This window comes from Melitaea cinxia, chromosome 24 (assembly GCF_905220565.1).
Source record: "Melitaea cinxia chromosome 24, ilMelCinx1.1, whole genome shotgun sequence".
Classification (NCBI taxonomy): domain Eukaryota; kingdom Metazoa; phylum Arthropoda; class Insecta; order Lepidoptera; family Nymphalidae; genus Melitaea; species Melitaea cinxia.
In genome coordinates, this window is record NC_059417.1 from 9,190,090 (window position 1) to 9,214,547 (window position 24,458).

The window sequence follows — 24,458 nt, forward strand, 5'->3', positions numbered from 1 at the left end:
TTTATTTTTTATTATTCTTGGGTCAAATTTAGTAATTCAAATTTCACCCTCTTCCTGTCAACCGATTAATCTGAAATTTTGTATACACTTTGGATTATGGTGACAATACAATTATGTTTATTCATTATCATTATAAATTCAAGATGGCCGCCGCTACAAAATGGCGGATAATTTATGTTTTATTAATCCCATCAATATGGGTATCAAATGAAAGGGCTCAACAAGCAGAATACAATATACTATAAAAAATTGAAATCCAAGATGGCGGCCGCTACAAAATGGCGGATAACGTAGGTTTTATCAATCCCATCAATATGGGTATCAAATGAAAGGGCTCAACAAGCAGAATACAATATACTATAAAAAATTGAAATACAAGATGGAGGCCGCTACAAAATGGCGGATAGCGTAGGTTTTATCGATCCCATCAATATAGGTATCAAATGAAAGAGCTCAAACAGTATAATCAATGTACTATATAAAATTAAAATCCAAGATGGCAGCCTCTACAAAATGGCGGATAACTTAGGTTTTATCAATCCCATCAACATGGGTATCAAATGAAAGGTCTCAACAAGTAGAATACAATTTACTATGCAAAATTGAAATCTAAGCTGGCCGCCGCTACCAAATGTCTGATAACAATTTTTTATCAATCCCACCAATATGGGTATCAAATAAAAGGGCTTGACAAGAAGAATACAGTGCACTCTACAACCTCAATATTTAAGATGGGCCTTGCAATAATGAAGCACTAAATGAATTAAACAGAATGCGAAATAAAAACTAAAAACTAGAAAATAAAAATAGGTAAAAAAACTTTTTAAGTTAAACGGTTTTATGTTAAACATACATTGCAATGTTTAAGATAAATGTACTAAAAACCAAAAAATAATAAAATAGATACAGTCGTGGGAATTATAAACATATGCATAGACTAGACTAAAATAAAACCGTGGGGCACGTCAATTGTCTACAAATTATCGACTTAATGTGCGATAGAAGAATCGTTTAATTCGTCGTTAAAATAGGCAGTTGGCCCGCAGACGGTGAGGAAATTACTTACTATTTTCTTGCTCATGGAAATTCCAATAGTTAATCACTCCATGTAAATAAAAGAGATGTTTCAACTAGTTTATAGTTGGACATTCACACTGCTGGCTGGCGAGGAATCGTTTCACTGCTCGTAGTTTGTCTTTAATCGACAAAATATATGATAAAAGTACTACTCGCTCATCACTATGAAACCCTAAAACTCGCTTATAATCGTAATGTTTCCACATTCTAGCCCTACTTATCACACGTCCATCGTTGTCGGTTGAACAACTGCCTAATTATAGTGTAACATTACAAAACAAACATTTTAATCAACGATTGTAGACAATTGACGTGCCCCACGGTTTTATTTTAGTCTAGTCTATGCATATGTTTATAATTCCCACGACTGTATCTATTTTATTATTTTTTGGTTTTTAGTACATTTATCTTAAACATTGCAATGTATGTTTAACATAAAACCGTTTAACTTAAAAAGTTTTTTTACCTATTTTTATTCTTTTAAGCTATATTGGCATTATAACTTCTATGCGTGTATCAAAATAGTAAACAGCTGATGTTTACTATTGGCGTAGCGGGAGGGGGGGGGAGGTGTCAAGGTGGGCATCACGCTCCGGACACTCGCCAAGGGGCACCAAATAGTCCGCAAAACAAAAAATTGCTGGACATATTATATGGTTTTCGAATTGGATTGGGTGGGGCTAAAAATATATTGTGCTCCGGGCGCAAGTTGAGCTCGCTACGCCACTGATGTTTACTTATGAGAACGTAACCCAAATAAACCCGAATAATCATTTTTATTTTTGTGCAACTTAAATGCTTAAAATTTTTCTCTAAAAAAAAACAGATTTTCCGTAACGAACAATTATATAAAATAATAAAAATAGATTATACGTGAGTTTAAATAGAAAATATTTTATAAACTAATTCTGTACGTATAAATAACGTAATGATGTTTTAATTTAATAACGTATTGTTAAATAAAAAAATAAATAAATAAAGTCTTCGATAAAACATAGAGGTAATTATATATTTCTAGATAATATAATATGAACGCTCAGCACATCAATTACCTTGACATTATAGGAATGATTCCCCCATGGACCATAATTTCGATTGCTGCGCGATAAATGAATGAATGATAGTAATTTTTCTTATTTATTACGAAGTTTTGGCCGTTCCTTAGATGTTAAGATAGGAAGGCATGGGTTTTGGATAGTCCTTCGGGAACCAGATTGTCATTCGGGATAAAAACTTTCAAGGTATTTCAACATATTGGCATTGTTCGCTATCTACTATACGCTATGTACTATATTATAAAAGCACTTAAATTATTGGGGTGTGCAACAAGGACGAGGTTGTTAGTTTTTTTAAGAAGTACACTTTTGCTTAACACGTCTATTTTTGTCATGAACTAAGTGCTAAGCGCTATTTTCTTTATTATTAAAATGCAGCTGAGCTATGCCGGCGCGTCTTGCGTTACTTTTTAATATTTTTACCAGGAAGAACGATTCCCCGTTTTATAAGTTTAACACTTTAAGCTTGAGACACTGAATGTATACAAATCCTTAATGTATATGTCTGATGAATCCGATTCATCTCAGAAAGTTTGTAGTAATATCAAAATTTATATGAATAATTGGTTACCTTCTAACGATCACTCGATGAGAAGAAAGGTGCTCGAGTGAGCTTAATAATTTAAATTTAATATTAAGATTAACATAGATTACTTTGAGACATTTATTTTTCATTTAATGTTTTATAAACATACAAGAATTGCTCGTTTAATAGTTATTAGATTTGAAAGAGAATCGTATTAACAAGTGGTAGGAGCATTGTCGAACTAATCGTAAAATTTAATTGTTCTAACTTCTTTCTCAGTTGCTGTTGACATTGTACTATTAATTATGAAAATTTTACATCTGTCTCGTCAAATATTACAGAGTAATAAACGAGAACAGCGTTTTATTGGTACAACTAGACGCAGATGTACAGACTCCATACTTCACCCCCAAGTTCTGTCCGTGGCATTAATTAAAACAGTTTTATGTGTTGCTTTAATGCAGTAGTTTCATTTGATGTCTTCCCTAAGAATTCCTGTTTACTGCTGCGTAAACTTTCCGCCATTATCCATGAATAATGGTGTAATTGTTGGTCGAAATATTTTTTATCACTTTTTCACGAGTTTCGTGGACGCTCTGGAAGTTCGGAATTGTTATTAAGATGAAAAGTTAGGTTTTCGAGAAATTACAGACCGTATTTTACTATTAATGTTTATCAAAGTATTGATTTATATATTTTGGCTTTAATTCAAGCACAAAAATTGAAACTAATAACATACAAAGGCATAAAAATGTTTTTATAACCAATCTTTCAGAAAGGACGTTTGGAAAGAAAATATTTGTAAAAAAAAAGTTTGGAACTGTATTAGTGGTTTATAGTTGTAACAGTAACATGTCCGATTCTGTACCTTAAAAGATCTTTTGTACATTTTAATGAAATAATCCTTATAAATCTATAATGAAACCAAAAGCTAAGAAAAATGTGCAGAAATTTGGAAAAATTGTAGAAAATTTAACGATTGCTTGAACATAGATTAGATAGTTCGTAAAATATGATAATGTTTTTCGGGTCGGTAAGTATAATAATCTTTGAGAGCCAATAGTTACACTTGATTATTTCACTAAAGATCTCTTGCTAACGACCATCGATGCTTAGAAAATAAAATGTTTGACTAATTTATTCATCAAACTTTGAGTGTAAGCCTATCGTTACTTACATTGGGAAGAATTTTTGGAATAAATACATATTTTTAAAGGGTAAAGTTGAAGATGAAAATACGTTCAATATATTTTAAATAGAGATAATATTTTTGTACGTTTTTTATTTATTTGTTAGACTAAAAAAATACAGTAATTTACAGTACTTGGATAATTTATGCCTTTAGAAGGTAAAATAAGTAAAGCATAAAATAAATAAATATTGCTAAGCAAACGGCTTGTGTTTGTTTAAGCGATTCAGACGTTTATTTATTCATTTATCTAGTTTAACGAACAGTAGAATAGAATATGGTAAATGTTTTCCTGTTACGTACAGCACGTACTATTTATTCAACATTATTACTTACTTAAATAATTACTTATAAAACTGAATCATTTAATTTTTGTACTATTTGTAATGTACGTATTTGTAATAGCTCGGTCGGCAAACAAGCGTACGGCTCACTTGATGGTAAGCGACTACCGTAACTTATAGACGTCTGCAACACTAGAAGAATCGCAAACGCGTTGCCGACCATATCCCCAATCCCCCAGGAGCTCTGGTCACCTTACTCGCCACAGGAACGCAACACTGCTTGAAAGTAGTATTATTTAGCTGTGGTCTTCTGTAAGGTCGAGGTACTACCCCAGTCGGGCTGGTCCATATTTTGAGCAGGAAATTTCCTGCTGTGCCCTACCTCAGTCGAAAAAAAGGTGGACAAAAGATCATACTGTGTAAGCTTAACACGTTAGAATCTCGTGTTAAAGTTTTGAGGGTAAAATAAAACGATTGCAGATGTATTAGAGGGTAAAGACTTTTAATGTGTGTGTTCTTGAGACACTATCGTCTCATTTAATTACGTATACACTCGCCTATTATATTTGAATGAAATAGTCTTAATATGTATAGAATATTTATTTCGAAATTTAACAATATGAGACATATTTAAAATTTATAAATTAAGAACTACATATTTACAGATAGTTTGCACTGGTTCTCAAAGGTCCAAGTGTTTCGATTACAAAAGGCAAAGAGATGCAATTTGGAATTAGTAGCGAATATTTGTGCCGTTTAATCCTTTCAGATTTTATAGCATAGCATAGTAGCAGGAGTATACCAGGTCAAGAGCCAAGACAAATAATTACGATTACTCAATGAAATAAGTAATTATTTTAATAATTCATCGTGAAATGCATTCCTAGAATGGTCATGTAAAATTTAAATGCCTCGAAGTTCTTGAGACGTAAAATTTCAAAATCGATTGTCAGTTAGAGCTACAGAGCTATGTAGTCTTAAAACTGACCAAGATATTGAATTATATATGAGAGTCCGTCGTGTCAGTATAGAACTTCCTCGCTTAGTAATTTTTGATGAGCACGTTTTAAGTTTCAGGTGTTGTGAGTTTTATGTTTCTAAACTTTTATGCGGTCTTTTTTCAAATAAAATATAAAGAAATAAGTAAAAAATACGATATATTTTATTTATAATAAGTTAACACAGTTAATGTGACTATATAGTCTAGTCGACAAGTTAAAGAATGTGTTTTTTCTAAATATATGAGAAACTTTTTTTTAAATTCTTTAAATGCTAATAGTGTCAGAGTTATTAGTTAAAAAAAAAACGAAATTCATGTTTTTGCAACTTAATTTCATAATAATTTTGCAATTTTTTACGAGCTGGAAAATCCTAGCGATCCATTTTTCTAGACATCATTCTGATTCGAATGAGCTACGGCAAACACGCTTTTAAACTTGTTGATCAGATTAATAGATTATGCTTATCGTCGCTGTGCCTTGCCGTTTCAGATTGTGACCGACGTTGAACGTTGCGTTTCGTTTTTAAGTTTACGTGTCATTCTTCGAACATTACAAGCTTTGTTTATTTATTATTACCTAGCGCAACCAATATCTTTCTTATTTTTATATTAATAAATTAAAGAAAGAAAACTATTTAAACAACAATTTCTAATATTTTCTGACATATTTAAAGCCTTAGTCTATCATGAATAGTACCGAAGTAAGAAATACCATTACAATATATGCAGATATTTGATACGGTGTGATTTTCTGTAATCGTTCAAAAATATTGCCAGTACAAATTACTCTTTATTAACATAACATTATACATAACATAACAACATAACATAATATTATTATTGACTATTCTTATTTAATCTAATGATTATATTCTACCAAGTTTCGACTCTAATCTCTTTAAAAATTCTTTGATCTCTTCAATTTCTAATGACATTTGGTCCATTTTAACATTCAAATTTTCAATCGGACATTTTGTAACTTCTATGTACTCTGTTACTTGACTCTTCACTTTTTTGAAACCATCGTCTAAATTATTCAGGCGGTCCATGATATCGTTTTTATTTAAATTTTGCATTCCTAACACTTCTCTTGGAACTACCGCTGATTTTTCTTTCTTCTTAATTTCTTTCTTTTTCGTTATAGTTTCATACATCTCGTCAATTTTCATTCTAAATGATTCCATATTTACTTCATTTTCTTGTTGTTTTTTCTGTTCCTGCGCTTTATCTATTATAGCATTTCTTATTCGCGTTGGTAGAGTATTGTGTAATCGCCATTTTGGTTTTCCCGGACAAAACGTCATGACACCCAAAACATTTCTTTTAGTTCGAATTCTTTGACTCAGGCGACTTGGTAAGATCTTATTAACAAACTTGTTGTAAACTAAGTTGTCTAAATTTCCTAGAAATTCCACTTGTTTTACAAGCCGCCTTATATTACCCAAAATTTCTAAATCATTTATATCATTAACTGCAACACCAACCATTAAATTCATGAGCACAATTGCAGCTAGAATGAGAAAGACCACGAAAATTAGCCTGACTATAACTAGTGACGTAGCAAGTTCTCTTGTGTGCTCCTGATCGAATAAAGAAGCGTAATCAAATTCTGATGTCATCATGACCATAGTTTTGACGAGGGCAGCCCAAGGACCATCGAATGGCATTTCTGAATGAAATTGGATCATGAAACTCAAAGAAAATCCAATAACTAAAAATGCAAATGTTAAAAGAATCTGAAAAAAATAATATTATAGTGATGAAACATTAAACACAAATAAAGAGGAACATTTTTAATATTAAGGATATACAGACATATGCATAAATTAAAACACTTTTACCTTAATTACATTCGCTGCTACTTTTCCGAACATTAGTACATAGTACCCCCAATTAGGAAATCTTGATAATAGAAACATAAGTTCTATCCACGATAAAAGCATAGCACATGTGGCTATATGTCTAGGCCACTCAGTATTAGCCACTGATGAAACAGTGGTGAGGATAGGTAAAATAGCCGCTAAGATTAGAGACCAAATTTTTATCCAAGTTTCAAGTTGTATAAAATATTTGATACTTTTTATATTCATATAGAATAATTCCTGCAAATAAAATTATATTTATGTAGGTTTTTAGTATACGCTCATTTGTAGTATACATACTTGTATTTGACATATTTTGTCATTTAATTGGTTGCATGTTATGATTTACCTGTATGACTATTAAGCTTATAGTACAATAGACTATATAGCCCCATACATTTGGATTCAGAATCGGAGGTGGACTGGTGTTAGTATCCTTGTAGAAGAATATTCCTATAACGAATGTTGTTAGCGACGTCACAAAGAAGGCATACACAGCTATTATTACATAGAAAAATGGCAATAAAGCTTTCCACTTTAAATAAAGGAAACTTTCCACTAAGGGATGGACTAGGAGTTTTCTTTGCCCGTGTCTATTTCCTGTGTTTAGCAGAGCCTTTATTACTTTCATTTGTTGCATTTCACAGACACGAGGCATTAATATTCTATAATCTACAGACACTTCACATTTGGTGTCTTGAAAATGTTGTGAATTTGATGTGATGTATGAGTCAAATACGTCTTCAAAAAATTGTGTAGGTTTCGATATATTATCCATAATCATTTCAAATGCCGTTAATCTATATTTCTTTGGACCATCAGTATACGCAGAGAGATCTGCTCCTTCTCGCAACAGAAGCTTTACTAGATCTCTGCTACCGTGGTGACCCGCAGTATGTATTGGGTACCATCCAATACCGTTAACTTCGTGAATAGTTGTTTTATCATTTTCTAAAATGATTCTTCCAACTTCTTCGAAATTTTTCATTGCCGCTAAATGTAAAGGGGTCGATGATTTGTAAGGTGTAGCAGTCGTTCTTAACCTTATATCTGCATTTTTTGATATAAGATATTTAAGACATTCTGGATTGTTATTAAACACTGCGAAATGTATTGGACCAAATCCTTTTGTATCAGGTTCTGTTAAAGAATTAATCATATCTTCCGCGACACCATCATCGTATTCCATTAAAAATTGTAAAATCTCTAAGTGTCCATGCTCTGCTGCGGTATGTATGACATTGATTTCACCGGGCATAGTTAAATTAATCGATGCTCCTTCATAGAGAAGTGCTTCTACACATTTTAAATGACCATGTATTATTGCTTTAAATAAAGGCGTTTCTCCTTCCTCGTTTTTATAATCAATAAAATCTGTCTGTTTAGCTAAACTGAGTATTTCATTAAGCACGTCTAGATCTCCGAGCGTGGCTGCTGAATGTATAGGAGTTTCTCCATCATTTGCCTGGAACAAATAAATTTAACTACACATATAATTAAACTAGCTGTGCCCGCGGCTTCGCCCACGTTGAAATCAGTGTGTCACAAAGTTTTCCCGGCAAACTTCCAGTGAAATTCTTATCAAAATCGGCTTAGCCGTTCAGTAGATTTTGAGGAAATCGATCACATACACTTTTTGGGACTTTGTTTTATAATACACCAACTGTTGCCCGCGACTACGACTACGACTACGATCAAGATGTTTAACGCAAATTATTTTTTTATTTCAGTCACTTGAAATGCTTATCATGCTGAGTAACTTTTGAAAAGGCACAGGTAGTATAATTTAATAGTTATTTTTATAAAACCTCTCTATACACCACATTTTTAGTTTTATTTTCAGGCTGCGGTATAAATAACCTATCAGGCGAACTTATAGCTACTGTATATGTCTCATACAAACCATCAACCCCAATTAAACCCCCTTAGCGGTGTAATATCGCAAAATCCGTTCTTAGCGGAGGTCTACTAACTATAATCTACCTCCCTTCTAAATTTCTTCTTTGTCCATCCTAGATGGATGGACCATCCAGCGGTTTTTGAGTTCTCGTGATGAGTGAGTCAGTGAGCTTTCTATTATATATATATATTATATATTATTATATATTATTCTTTCTATTATATATTATTCTATTATATATATATATATATATATATTCTATTATATATTATCCTATTATATATATATATATATATATATATATATATGAAAGGTCACTCATCACGAAATCTCCGAAACTATAACACCTACAAACTTGAAATTTGGCAGGTAGGCTCCTTATAGGACGCTGACATCCTCTAAGAATGGATTTTGCAAAACTCGACCCTTAAATATTTTTATGTTAAATATTTGTTTTCGATTTGTTTTCTAAAAATACATTATTTGGACACCTTTTCACCATCTATAGAGTATAAATTTCAAATTTCAAGTCTCTTACTTCAAAAACATAGGACTTTCATACAAACTTCCAACCCCCGTTTTACCCCCTTAGGGGTCGAGTTTCGTAAAATCTGTTCTTAGCGAATGTCTATCCTTATAAGGAGTATATCTGCCGATTTCAAGTTTGTAGTTGTTATAGTTCCGGAGATTTCGTGATGAGTCAACCTACCATCCCCCGTTTTAACACCAAAAGGGAGTTGATTCTTATAGATACATTATTAGGACACCGTCTCACCATCTATAGAGCATACATTTTAAATTTCAAGTCTCTTACTTTATAAACATAAGACTTTCATACAAACTTGCAACCCCCGTTTTACCCCTTTAGGGGTCGAGTTTCGTAAAATCCATTCTTAAAAGATGTCAACGCCCTATAAGGAACCTACCTGCCAAATTTCAAGTTTGTAACTGTTATAGTTTCGGAGATTTCTTGATTAGTGAGTCAACCTACGATGCCCCGTTTTAACCCCAAAAAGGAGTTGATTTCTAAAGATACATTATTTGAACAACTTTTCACCATTTAGAGAGCTTACATTTTAAATTTCAAGTCTTTTACTTCAAAAACATAGGACTTTCATACAAACTTCCAGCCCCAGTTTTACCCCTTTAGGGGTCGAGTTTCGTAAAATTCATTCTTAACAGATGTCTACGCCGTATAAGGAACCTACCTGCCAAATTTCAACTTTGTAGCTGATGAGTGGGTCAACCTGCCATCCCCCGTTTTAACCCCAAAAAGGGGTTGATTTCCAAAGATATATTATTTGGACACCTTTTTACCATCTATAGAGCATACATTATAATTTCAAGTCTCTAACTTCAAAAACATAGAACTTTCATACAAACTTCCAACCCCCGTTTTACCCCCTTAGGGGTCGAGTTTCGTAAAATCCGTTCTTAGCGGATGTCTACGTCCTATAAGGAGCCTACCTGCCAAATTTCAAGTTCGTAGGTGTTATAGTTTCGGAGATTTCGTGATGAATGACCTTTCGCGTTTATATATATTATAGATTATAGATAAACGCGAAAGATCATTCATCGCGAAATCTCCGAAACTATAACACCTACGAACTTGAAATTTGGCAGGTAGGCTCCTTATAGGACGTAGACATCCGCTAAGAACGGATTTTACGAAACTCGACCCCTAAGGGGGTAAAACGGGGTTTGGAAGTTTGTATGAAAGTTCTATGTTTTTGAAGTTAGAGACTTGAAATTTAAAATGTATGCTCTATAGATAGTGAGAAAGTGCCCAAATAATATGTCTTTGGAAATCAACTCCCTTTTCGGGTTAAAACGGGGGATGTTACGTTGACTCACTAATCACGAAATCTCCGAAACTATAATGCTTACAAACTTGAAATTTAGCAGGTAAGGCTCCTTATAGGGCGTAATCTATTGCTAAGAATGGATATGACGAAACTCGACCCCTAAGGGGGTAAAACGGGGGTTGGAAGTTTGTATGAAAGTCCCATGTTTTTGAAGTAAGAGACTTGAAATTTAAAATGTATGCTCTATAGATGGTAACAAGGTGCCCAAATAATGTTTCTTAGAAATCAACCCCCTTTTGGGGTTAAAACGGGGGATGGTAGATTGACTCACTGATCACGAAATCTCCAAAACTATAACAGCTACAAATTTGACATTTGGCAAGTAGGTTCCATATAAAGCGTAGTCATGTGCTAAGAACTGATTTAACGTAACTCGACCCTTAAAGGGGTAAAACGGGGGTTGGAACTTTGTATGAAAGTCCTATGTTTTTGAAGTAAGAGATTTGAAATTTAAAATGTATGTATAGATAGTAAAAAGGTATCCAAATAATGTATCTTTAGAAATCAACTCCTTTTTGGGGTTAAAACGGGGGATGGTAGGTTGACTCACTCATCACGAAATCTCCGAAACTTTAACAGTTATAAACTTAAAATTTGTCAGGTAGGTTTCTTATAAGGCGTAGGCATCCACTAAGAACGGACTTTTACGGAACTTGACCCCTAAGGGGATAAAACGGGGGTTGGAAGTTTGTATGAAAGTCCTATGTTTTTGAAGTAAGAGACTTGAAATTTAAAATGTATGCTCTGTAGATGGTGAGGAGGTGTACAAATAATGCATCTTAATCTATAATATATATAAAAGCGAAATGTCACTTACTCATCACGAAATCTCCGAAACTATACCACCTATAAACTTGAAATTTGACAAGTAGACTCTTTATAGGACGTAAACATCCGCTAAGAACGGATTTTACGAAACTCGACCAGTAAGGGGGTAAAACGGGGGTTTGAAGTTTGTGTGAAAGTCCCATATTTTTGAAGTAAGAGACTTGAGATTTAAAATGTATACCTTATAGATGATGAGAAGGTGTCCAAATAATGTATCTTAGAAATCAACTCTCTTTTTGAGTTAAAACGGGAGATGGTAGGTTGACTCACTTATCACGAAACCTCCAAAACTATAACAGCTATAAGCTTGAAATTTGGCAGGTACGTTCCTTATAGGGCGTAGACATCCGTTAATCTAAAGGGATAAAACGGGGGTCGGAAGTTTGTATGAAAGTCTTATGTTTTTGAAAAAAGAGACTTGAAATTTAAAATATATGCTCTATAGATGGTGAGGAGGTGTCCAAATAATGCATCGTAATCTATAAATATAAAAGAGAAAGGTCACTAACTCAGTCATCACGAGAACTCAAAAACCGCTGGATGGTCTATCCATCCAGGTTGGACAAAGATAAAATTTGGCACGGAGCCAGATTATAGTTAGCAGACGTCCGCTAAGAACGAATTTTACGATATTCCACCGCTAAGGGGGTTTAATGGGGTTGATAGTTTGTATGAAACATATGCATCCTGAAAATAAAACTAAAAATGTGGTGTATAGAGAGGTTTTATAAAAATAACTATTAAATTATACTAAATTGTGCCTTTTAAAAAGTTACTCAGTTTGATAAGCATTTCAAGTGACTGAAATAAAAAAATAATTTGCGTTAAACAACTTAATGGTAATGCATATCTTCATAACCACGCGGACGTAATCGCGGGCAACAGTTAGTGTATTATAAAACAAAGTCCCCAAAAGTGTATGTGACCGATTTGCTCAAAATCTACTGAACGGATTTTCATGCGGTTTCACCATTGGAGAGAGGGCTAATAGGAAGGTTTACGGAACCGCTAAGCCGATTTTGATGAGAGTTTAACTATAATTTTGCCGGGAAAACTTTGTGACTCACTGATTTAAACGCGGGCGAAGCCGCGGGCACAGCTAGTATCTATAATATATATAAACGCGAAAGGTCATTCATCACGAAATCTCCGAAACTATAACACCTACAAACTTGAAATTTGGCAGGCAGGCTCCTTATAAGACGTAGACATCCGCTAAGAACGGATTTTACGAAAATCGACCCCTAAGGGGGTAAAACGGGGGTTGGAAGTTTGTATGAAAGTTCTATGCTTTTGAAGTAAGAGACTTGAAATTTAAAATGTAAGCTCTATAGATAGATGGTGAAAAGGTGTCCAAATAATGTATCTTTAGAAATCAACCCCTTTTTGGGTTAAAACGGGGAATAGTAGGTCGGCTCACTGATCACGAAATCTCCGAAACTATAACAGTTACAAACTTGAAATTTAGCAGAAAGGCTCCTTATAGGGCGTAGACATCCGCTAAGAACGAATTTTACAAAATTCTACGCTTAAGGGGGTAAAAAGGGAGTTGGAAGTTTGTATGAAAGTCCCATGTTTTTGAAGTAAGAGACTTCAAATTTAAAATGTATACCTTATAGATGATGAGAAGGTGTTCAAATAATGAATCTTTAGAAATCAACTCCCTTTTGGGGTTAAAACGGGGGATGGTAGGTTTACTCACTCATCACGAAATCTCCGAAACTATAACACCTACAAACTTGAAATTTAGCAGTTAAGCTCCTTATAGATCGTAAACATTCGCTAAGAACGGATTTTACGAAATTCGACCCCTAAGGGGATAAAACGGGGGTTGGAAGTTTGTATGAAAATCCTATGTTTTTGAAGCAAGAGACTTGAAATTTAAAATATATGCTCTATAGATGTTGAGAAGGTGTTCAAATAATGTATCTTTAGAAATCAACTCCCTTTTGAGGTTAAAATGGGGTATGGTAGGTTGACTCACTCATCACGAAATCTCTGAAACTGTAACAGCTACAAACTTGAAATTTTGCAGATAGGTTCCTTATAGGGCGTAAACATCCGCTGAGAACGGATTTTACGAAACTCGATCCATAAGGGGATAAAACGGGGGTTGGAAGTTTATATGAAAGTCATATGTTATTAAGGTAAGAGACTTGAAATTTAAAATGTATGCTCTATAGATGGCGAGGAAGTGTCCAAATAATACATCGTAATATATATATATAAAAGAGAAAGGTCACTGATTGACATCACGAGAACTCAAAAACCGCTGGATGGACAGAGATGAAATTTGGCAGGGAGGTAGATTATAGTTAGTAGACGTCCGCTAAGAACGGATTTTGTGATATTCCATCGCTAAGGGGGTTTAATTGGGGTTGATAGTTTGTATGAAACATATACAGTAGCAACAAGTTCGCCTGATAGGTTATTCATACTGCAGCCTGAAAATAAAACTAAAAATGTGGTGTATAGAGAGGTTTTATAAAAATAACTATTAAATTATACTAAATTGTGCCTTTGAAAAAGTTACTCAGAGTGATAAGCATTTCAAGTGACTGAAATAAAAAAATAATTTGCGTTAAGCATCTTAATAGTAATGCATATCTTCATAACCACGCGGACGTAGTCACGGGCAACAGTTAGTGTATTATAAAACAAAGTTCCCAAAAGCGTATGTGACCGATTCTCTCAAAATCTACTTAACGGATTTTCATGCGGTTTCACAAATGGAGAGAGGGCTTCAAGAGGAAGGTTTACGGAACGGCAAAGCCGATTTTGATGAGAGTTTCACTGGAAGTTTGCCGGGAAAACTTTGTGACAAACTGATTTCAACGCGGGCGAAGCCGCGGGCACAGCTAGTATATTATAGATTATAGATAGATGTATAGATTATATATGTATAGATTAAAGCGTCTGTCTGTGATTTCAAAATAAACAAACGATTTTTAAAATGTTGTCTATTGGTCTCTTCATCACTTCATCTATCGTAGTCTACTGCTGGACATAGGCTTCCACAAGTTCGCGCCAAAATGGTCTGTTAAAATGGTGTGTTAAAATGGTGTGTATTGTTCTGTTAGTTTGGGCTAATCTTCGAAACGGCTGAACCGATTTTACTACTCACAATACTTTAAAAACAACTACGATAAAAGTATTTTGAAGTATCTCGTACCTTAATTGTAACGTCAGCTCCTGCTTCCAAAGCGATGCATACACCCGGTACCCATGCAGCTTCTACAGCTGCTTGTAAAACTGTATGCCCTTCCTTATCTTTAACATCCACAGATGCTGTTAGTGGATCAGGTTTTTTGTAGGCGTAATTGGCTAAAATCTACAAGAGCGTTATATGAATTAAGCCTTTGATCGATTGGTTCTGCTAATTGTATTAACTTTATTAATATACCTGCAAAGGCTCCTCCAGCTTATGTTTGACGCATAAATGTAAAGGCGTTAGACCGGCAGAGTTAAGACAAGTAATTGACACATCAGCATCTAGCAATGCTTTTATACAATCGATGTTACCCATCTCAACTGCTGTATGCAACGGAGTATTCATATTTAGGCCATCAGCTTTCATACTGTTGTATTGACTACCGGCACTTAATAGCATTTTCACGACCTCTGTAAAACTATTAATTGGTTATTTGTTTGAATCGCAAATATTATATTGCTGTATCAATTTTTTTTTAGAATACTTACTTTTTCGACTCAGTATGTTTATCATGATAATACGCAGACCCAGCTACATCTAGAGGTGTACAGCCCGTGATATCGCAAATATTAGGATTTGCACCGGCTGCTAGTAGTAGTCTAGTGCATTGCTTACGAGCACATGAGGCGGCAACGTGTAGAGGTGTCCAACCAGGTCTCAACAAGGGTAGCTAAAATTGATTTGCATTGTTACTTCATTTCTGAAGTTCGGTTATAATTTACCACCAATTAATAATAACATATAATGACTAGCTTTTACTCGCGGCTTCGCTCGCATTGGATTTTCTTTTTTAATAAAAAGTATGCTAGGTTACTTCTAATACCTATAAGAATATGTGTACAAAGTTTCATGATGATCGGTTAAGCAGTTAGTATATTATTAAAAATGTTTATGCGGTGCGCCAAAATAAGTTATCACTTTAAAAAGATTTCAACTTTAATATACAAGAGAAAAAGCGTCATAATATCTTCATCTTTATAATGTTACTAGCTGACCCCGCAAACGTTGTTTTTTGCCATATATTTTATTAACCTTCTGAATCTCCCTTCCCCCTTATAACTTAGGGGTATGAAAAATAAATGTTGTTCGATTCTCAGACCTACCCGATATGCACACAAAATTTCATGAGAATCGGTCAAGCCGTTTCGGAGGAGTTTAACTACAAACACCGCGACACGAGAATTTTATATACTAGATTTGATTTATTGGTTTTCGTGATTATCAATGTACACAAGGCGCTTTGCAAGGTAAGACAAGTTCTCTTCCTTTATAATTTTTCACAAAGCTATAATTTACTATTACAAAACGTCATGCTAATTTACGAAATTTCCAGCTAATTTAAACCGTTCAAAACTCCTTCAAAACAATGATATGATATTGCGGAAATAATCATAACAAAATCACACAATTTGCGATTCATTGCAAAAGTCAAACATATAGCAAATTATTTTATTTGTGGACTTTAAAACCTACCGTTCCTTTTATGCTCATACAGTTGTGGTCTATATTGTCCCTCCATTCCTTAGGTAGAACTACGTTTACTTCTCCTAAATCACACCTTACGTTGACCATTTCTTTTGTCAGCTGACTTATCTTCTTGACATCTTCTTCAGCTTCTGATGACATATCATCCTTGTCTACTCGCTTTTGCATATCTAAAATAGGAAAAATTTGAGTGTCTTTGTTTAATTGTTTTTTATTTTTAGGTTACCTCAAAAGGAAAAACAGAACCCTTATAGGATCACTTTGTTGTCTGTCTCTGTGTCAAGACCCTTTTTCTCAAGAACGCGTCTAGTTATCAAGCTGAAATTCATATCAAATACTCAAGCCTACTATCCCTTGGAGCTTTGAAAAAATAAAACTTCTAAGCCAAAGCAACTAAAAGATAAAGCCATTTACTCGTAATTTCCAAATTTTCGACACTCGCAATCCCTTGCGCATCAAAACCTACAGGTAAAATTGCGAAAAGCATAAATTTCTAGTAACATCATGTAATAAAAATATTTTTAATAATTTTGTTTGTACAGAAGCATCGCTGCGCGAGACCGACTCGTACTTGGCCATTTTTTTAATATAATAATAATAATAATCATTTATTTCAGACAAACATTGTTCATAAAAAGTGTTAGTAACAATATTAACAAGTTAATAGCAACAATATTTTTTGGTTCCTTAACTAGTAAGAAAAGAGAGATTTAGAAGAATAAAGAAGAAATTATATGATTTGTATCGTACACAACGTTTCAAAAAATAATAATAATAAAAAATAATTTATTCAGAAAAACTTTTACATAATATGAAACCGCTGTTGGGCCATTCTTTTAAATAAGTGTTTTACCTGTGTAAGGGTACCTCAGATGATTCATGTCCAGGATGACTAATACTTACCTATGCTATTCAAGAGAGAAAAAGATTTAATTCGAGATAATCATTTCCGCTTTTCTTACTTAATTCAATTTATTTATACGGATCACATCATACACAGGGTAAATAGGACAAAATATTTAACGTCACGTAGGTACCTATTTTGCCCTTCCTAGTATATTTAACATTGAATCCATAATATAAATAATTTGAATTTTATTTCAAAGAGCCAAACCTAAAGAAAATCTTAAATACTGGCCTACTTGATCCCAGAAGAATCATCAAAAAATTTAATGATAAAATTTTGACAATCGATTGACACGGAAGAAAATTTATATTTACATAAATTATAAAGCGTTTTCATAAAGTGAACAATTTAGTAAAAAGTGTTAGGGGACTTTCTTAAACTAAATCATGGAAATAGCCCAGAATTTTATGGTAAGCACTTTTAAAAGTAATGTTATTAGTGGTTTAATTATATTGTAAATTTTAAATTGTAAACGTTATTGGACCCTAAAACTTTTATTCTCCACTTTAATTAAGAAGGCGAAGGGTGCAATATTGTAGTTAATACTGTGGATTTTGTTCATTTACTTAGAGACCGACTTTTTTAAATTGCAAAATAAATCGTTTTCAAGCGATTTTTTTGAAAGAGAAGTTTGTGCTTTGAGTGTTGTTCATCATGATATATCAAGGACATTTACATATGATTTTCAGGATTTTTTCTTTTAATTTCAAAAACACAACATACAGGCATATTTTATCATTATTTAACATATAGAAATGACGTATTTTTTTTTTTAAATAATCACTTGACCTTTGCATTAAGATTCAATTTTGTATTCAGTGTTTTTCAAAAAATAGCAACGGCCTACCTTCCTCCGACTTTTCAGAAGTTTAACTTATGCCGTGTATGAATTGCACACCCACTCGCCTTTTAACCGGTTACGATTATGACACATAATATTTATAAAGTAAATTATAACAGCTTTATCTGTCGAGTGATTGAAAAAAATTGGCTAAGCTGTAAAAACAATAAATAAATAAATAGTAGATAATTATTTAGTTTTTAATTTATTAATTTGTTTTGATTACACCAGGGAACACTTGCAACTAACACAATGACCAGGATAAATGAAAACGGCAACGTTGTTGGCACTATCATTGTCAACTGCGAAGGTACCTTGTCAAAAATATCTATATAAATTATTATTATACGACTACACCAAAAATTATTCTATTTGGAGTTAAGTCCTCAAGAAACGGTATAAGGCCCGAGGTAAGAAGAAAATGGTATGTAGTGAAATATTGTAAAACAATTGAAATTGACGCTCAGCAATTTCACACTATGTTTGATAGATTTTTTTAACTACAAAGGTAGCAAACAAATGTCTAATGTTAAGACGATACGGTAGCTTATGTAATACAAGGAGCATTGCCAGCGTATTACCAACCATCACCGATCACCGACCTCACGAGCTCAGGATATTTTACTTACCATTAGAAAACAACAGCATTTGATAGAAGTGTTATTTAAAATGCGAATATGAAAATGGGTGCGATGGGAATTTTCAAGAAATGTATTTAAAGGTACTTTTTACGACCAATCTGGTGTAATGGTGGGTGTTCCGTGTCGGCGGCAACTAAACACTGACGGTTGCGGGTTTGATTTCCGGTCAGAGTGGATATTTGTGTTTCTGGAAATATTTATTTCCAGTCTGGTTGTTAGTCTTTGTGGGTGTCCCCACCGTGCCTCGGAGAGCACGTTAAGCTGTCGGTCCGGGTCACAGACCACAGAAATTAGTCCGGGTTGTTATCATGTACACCTGATAGCGACTGTTACTCGTAGTAGGGAATACTGCAACCTGTAGTGGAGCAGTGTGGTGGATTAAGCTCTGATCCCTCTCCTACATGGGGAAAGAGGCCTATGCCCAGCAGTGAGATATTACAGGTTGAAGCGAAGCGAAAAGCTGCTTTTTAATTATCAAAAAATCAATTTTCTAATCTAAAAAAATCAAATGAAAGAAATCGTTAATTGAATATCTGCCGCAGGCTTCCCGGAGACTACGACATTGGACAGTTTGACAGCGGCCACTTACTCGACGCATATGAGGAATTTATCGCACCATGCATCCAACGCTCTGAAGGAAATTGTAAGAATATATTTACTGTTTTAGAAACAAAATAATGTACCCATTCAATAAAGTGATTTTTGTTATACATGTGATAAGATCAAAAGAAGAAGTTAGTCTAAGATCCAAATTAGACATGACCTTCACCCAACTGCTTAATTGATAAAAATATTCTATATATGTATGTATATTAGCTGTCCTGGCGAACTTCGTATCATCTTCTTATTTTTTTTTGAATATAATTATTATTTATATCGAAATAAAATATAGCTTATCTTTCAATATGGATCAAATTACACACGGTGTGTAAAGATAAAAATTGGTTAAGTAGTTTAGGAGTCCATCGCGGACAAACAACGTGACGGGACGTGATGCGTAATTTATATATGTATATTAAGATAAGATCCAAATTAGATGTGACCTTCACCCAACTGCTTAATGGATAAAAAATATTTTATATACCTTGTATATTGGTACTTTAGTATGTTAAAGATAAATCGCGATTGGATTGACTGGTAAATTGCAACTGATGCAAATACGATTCTTATATATCATTTGTAATGCTGTTAAAACCTTGTATTGGTGTGCGAAAGTGTAAATAAATAAAATTCCTAGCCAGACTGTATGTCATCGTATTCGCAATGCAAGCGCTCATTTTAATGTAAGATTTATTTATTAAAAATGTGGTTGAAAGTAACTATGTAGTATTAATTTAAAAAAAAAATTAAAATTTCTAACTGCGTCTTAGGTGTAGCATATTACGATCTACGTTAAAAAAATCCTAGCCTTTTTTTACATTTGACTTAGCTTAAATAGACGAGCTTCTTTGATAGACTCGTTCGGCATGATGCATTATCTAAGCAGATGGGTGAAGTTTGTGTCTCCTACAATATAAAATATATTTATTACTAGCGGCCCGGACGGACTTCGTTCTGTCAAAAGTTATAAGTAAAATTTTTATTTTTATTTTATAGTATTAAATTCTTGCGTGGGCCTTAAGGAACATACAAAAAATAAATTAGTTGAATTGGTCGAGCCATTCTCGAGTTATGCGCTTAGCAACATTAATTTTTATTTATTTTAGTCGACTTCAAAACAAGGAGGATATTTTCAATTCGACAATATGTTTTTTAATATGTTATTCCTTAAATTGCGTGTTTCATTTTCTTTTTTCTATTATCTTGATGATGTTTTTTTATTATTTGTCGATGGAAATCGAAGTAGTTTTTTTTTGTTTAATATCAAACACAAATATATTATTTTCTTTTGTCATGTTTTAAAATAACAAACTTCCGCCTTTGTACGACACAAAAATGGCTGGTAGATATTGCTTTTAGAATTAAGCGCATTTTTATGTAAAATTTAATACGATATTGTGCAATACAGGATTTAATTAATAATATTTTTTTATTGGTATTCGTCAAGTTTTCACATTATACTCGTATGAAGCAATTCACGAAATTAATTTCGCCCGTGTTCGTACAGCGATTGATAGCACTGTTAAGAGTATCTCATCAATTTGCAGGTATTTCCGAACCGTTCGAGCGAATTGCATTTTGTAGTTAATTTAAATAGTTTTCTGTGATAAACAGAGGACCTAGAGAACAATTTTATTTACAAGATATATATTTTGATTTATGTTTTATGTTAGTCCTCACTTTTTACGTTAACCGAGAAACACTTAAGCTGATTTTTTTTTTTGATATATTTCCGTGAATTTTTTTTTATTTTTCTTTGTATGTTGGTTATGGTTTCGAGAGGCAGGAAGAAATAATATTAAAATACTTATATGTTCTCGGCTCGGATTTTTATAAAGTGAATCGCCGTAATAACAAAAAATAAAATTAAATAATTGTCTTTAACGACCAGTAATAACAACGTGTCAACGGAAATTAGTCAAGTAAATACCCATTATTAGAAATGAAACAAAAAGTCAGATTTCGATTAAATAAATTCGAACGGCATGAGAAACACCACCTCCTATCGAGTGAAAAGGAGTGATCGAAATCGGTCCACTTAGTGAGAAATTATGAGGTAGCACACATTAAAAACCAGTCGAATTTATAAATTCCTACTTTTTACAAGTCTCTTGAAAATTCAAGAAATTCGTTCCTTTTTTGGCAGTTATATTTAAAATTTCTATGTAATTTTTTTTGTATTTATATTTTTTATTTTTTACTTACAAGTATTTAGTGTGATCATGTGTTTATATCTATCTTCTACCTATATGTATATAAATGAATGTTTGTATGTATGTCCTTTATAGAATCGTAAACTATGCATTTGTTCATGTCATGATCTTCAGCAAAGTGTTGTGCTCATATGAGCCCACAAAGGTTTCTTAAAAAAAAAAACTTTTCGTGCAGTCACACTAAAACAATGTTTAATTTTAGTTTCTGTAGTTTTGTCTTAATAATTGGTGTTAATTACAGGATGTAACAGATGAATTACTGGTCCTGCGGTTGGTGACTAGGAAATCAGAGGCTGTGGTCGCTCCCGACCACGAGTTCCATTTGATAGTAGTCATGCGACGAACGTGAACATTAAATTATGGCTTGGATTGCTTGCATACGATAAGATACTTCGAGGACTGATTAATTTTTACATAGATTTTTAGTTGTATGGAACACGTTTGTGAAATGCTTAATAATGTTTTGTAATAAATTAAACTGTTTAGAGATTGTTTAATTTAATTGTTGTTTTTTTTTTAATGAACTGTTGTATTTCCCTTATATACATAATCATATCAACTGGCTTTTTTATTTTAACTAGCGCACCATTGGCGCAGTTTGTAGTGGCCCTGCTTTCTGTTCCGCGGGTAGCGGGTTCGATTCCCACCTGAGTCTGGGTGTAATATTTGTATTTATATATTTATATATGTTTTATTTCTATGTATATTTACAATACAATACAATACAAATACTCTTTATTGTACACTATCAGAGAAAAAAAAATTTACACCGAAAAAGAAAATGAGTACACATGTACAAAAGGCGGTCTTATCGCTAAAAGAGCAATCTCTTCCGGACAACTTCTAGCATCAAAAGGACATGAAGGAAGAAGACATTTATCAAAAAAAAAAAAAAAAATAACAGTCGGCTGTTAAAAATAAAATTGGCGTGTCTGTTTGTAATAACCGCTTGTTACTAAATGCATATGGTTTTCAATTTATCAAAATTTCAGTTTTTGTAATTTTTGCCTGTCTGTCTGTCTGTTTGTTCCGGCTAATCTCTGAAACCACTGTACCGATTTTGACGGGACTTTCACTGGCAGACAGCTGATGTAAAGAGTAACTTAGGCTACTTTTATTTTTTATTTTTTTTATAACTCTGCGAACTGAATAATAACTATTTTGTTAAATGACACGTGGACGAAGCGACGAAGTCGCGAACAGCTAGTAATTCTATAAAAATGTTGAAATACCTTCTGGAAAGTCCAATAAAATAGCCATCTGTCGAGCGTTTCCAGCATAAGCTGCTAAGTGAAGCGGTGTTCGACCAAGTCGATCTTGCCTGTGTTTCTCTACTCCATATTTGACTAGCAACTCCAAAGCGTCTCCTCCCATAATGGCGGCCATGTGACAAGCTGATACGAAGTCTAAACGACACGTTGCGTTTGCATTTGCACCAGCTTTCAGCAATCTAATTTGGAAATAATGAAATAGAATGAAGTGAAAATATTTGATTTAAAATCCTAGACTGCTACCGTGTCACCATTTTCATTCACCTTACATAAACTCGCCATACATTGACAATAATATTTTTCTAAAGGTACCTTTCGACTTCTTCGACATTATGATTCATGATCGCTCCCAGCAGCTCAGTATTAAGTCGTCTAAGTCTCCTGTCACTTCGTCTCCACTTCCTGGGCCACTCCGCGTCAGGACCTGGCGTGCCCTCTGGGGTCGTTGTAGTCGATGGTGGCTCCAGCTGAAGTTGTTGTGGCATGGGTCTACTGGTGGGTGATCTGGAAAGAATTTACATAATTATTGGTTACTAGGTAAACCAATACATGTTGACTTGTCTTGCGAATTTTCAAACACCTAAAGTTTAAATAGTAAAATTTTTTAATATCCTTCGCAATTTTATGAATTTTTTTAATTGACTTCAAAAAAGGAGGAGGTTCTTAATTCGACTGTATGTATTTGTATTCATTTTTTGATTGACTTCAAAAACAGGAGGAGGTTACTCAATTTGAACGTATATATTTATGCATGTTCGGGGATAACTCCGTCGTTTATGAATCGATTTTGATTATTCTTTTTCTGTTAGAAAGGAGATATGATGATGGGATCCCAGAGAAATCGAGTGAAACTCTCGAAAATCTGCATATTTTTTTACTGGATGTACCGATTTTGATGATTCGACTGTCCCTACGTATAATATCGAAACTGAAAATTTTCTTTTTTTTTATTGCATGAAAAAACTACTTTTTATGTATATTTTTTTTAAAGAAAAAAGATAAAATGCTATAAAATACACATAAAATCACATTTTTCATGAGCTTATACTCAATATCGATACTTAAAAAGTCATTCAGCGTAAAAAATGTAAACTGCCTTATTTTAATTTCGATATTATACGTAGGGACAGTCGGATTTTTAATTTAATCGAAAGCCGATGTTTATCATGTGGTCACATGTAAATTTCATCGAGATCTGATTACAACTTTTGGAGTAATCTTTGATAATGCGTATTTACTTGACTAATTTTTCGTCTACCTGCGTTGTATTTACTTGACTATGTTTTCCTTTTTTCTTTTTCTACCTACGATGTACCATGGTTGTACCTATTACTTGTCGATATAATTGAAGTCGGTTTTTCTTCATTTGCCTGCAAACACAATTATTATGATGATTGTTTTTTAATCAAAAGCTGGTACTGTGGTCTCATTTAATTAGAGAACAAGAAAGTAAAATTGGTCTAGCCGTTTGTGAATTATAAACGCTAAGTTCACACATTTAGCGATAAATTTTATACATATTATGTTGAAAAACGCGACAATAGGAAAAATTAGTAATTGGTTGAGGTTGACCTTATATTCGTGTTAGCAATAATTAGTATCACGTACATACAGATTGTTATGAAGCTTTTTCATCGTGTATCAGTATAGACCTTCAGTAATCGTATTATAAGTCAAACATTTTGTTCTTAACTAATGTACAT

General features: G+C 33.4%; 2 protein-coding genes across 2 annotated transcripts; one reads left to right on the plus strand and one right to left on the minus strand.

The window, feature by feature from the left end:
* Positions 1-5,901: 5,901 nt before the first annotated feature.
* LOC123665561 (transient receptor potential cation channel subfamily A member 1-like) lies at positions 5,902-23,111 on the minus strand. The gene is made up of 9 exons (XM_045599848.1): positions 23,068-23,111; positions 22,717-22,934; positions 16,271-16,452; positions 15,286-15,467; positions 14,990-15,215; positions 14,759-14,917; positions 7,343-8,458; positions 6,973-7,233; positions 5,902-6,867 (listed from the first exon to the last, which is right to left on the minus strand). Exons 1-9 carry the CDS (start codon positions 23,094-23,096, stop codon positions 5,998-6,000), a joined length of 3,243 nt encoding a protein of 1,080 aa, XP_045455804.1. The 5' UTR covers positions 23,097-23,111; the 3' UTR covers positions 5,902-5,997.
* LOC123665562 (dynein light chain roadblock-type 2-like) lies at positions 18,232-22,040 on the plus strand. The gene is made up of 3 exons (XM_045599849.1): positions 18,232-18,340; positions 19,214-19,314; positions 21,726-22,040. The coding sequence occupies exons 1-3, from the start codon at positions 18,283-18,285 to the stop codon at positions 21,831-21,833; spliced, it is 267 nt and encodes an 88-aa protein (XP_045455805.1). The 5' UTR covers positions 18,232-18,282; the 3' UTR covers positions 21,834-22,040.
* Positions 23,112-24,458: the final 1,347 nt, after the last annotated feature.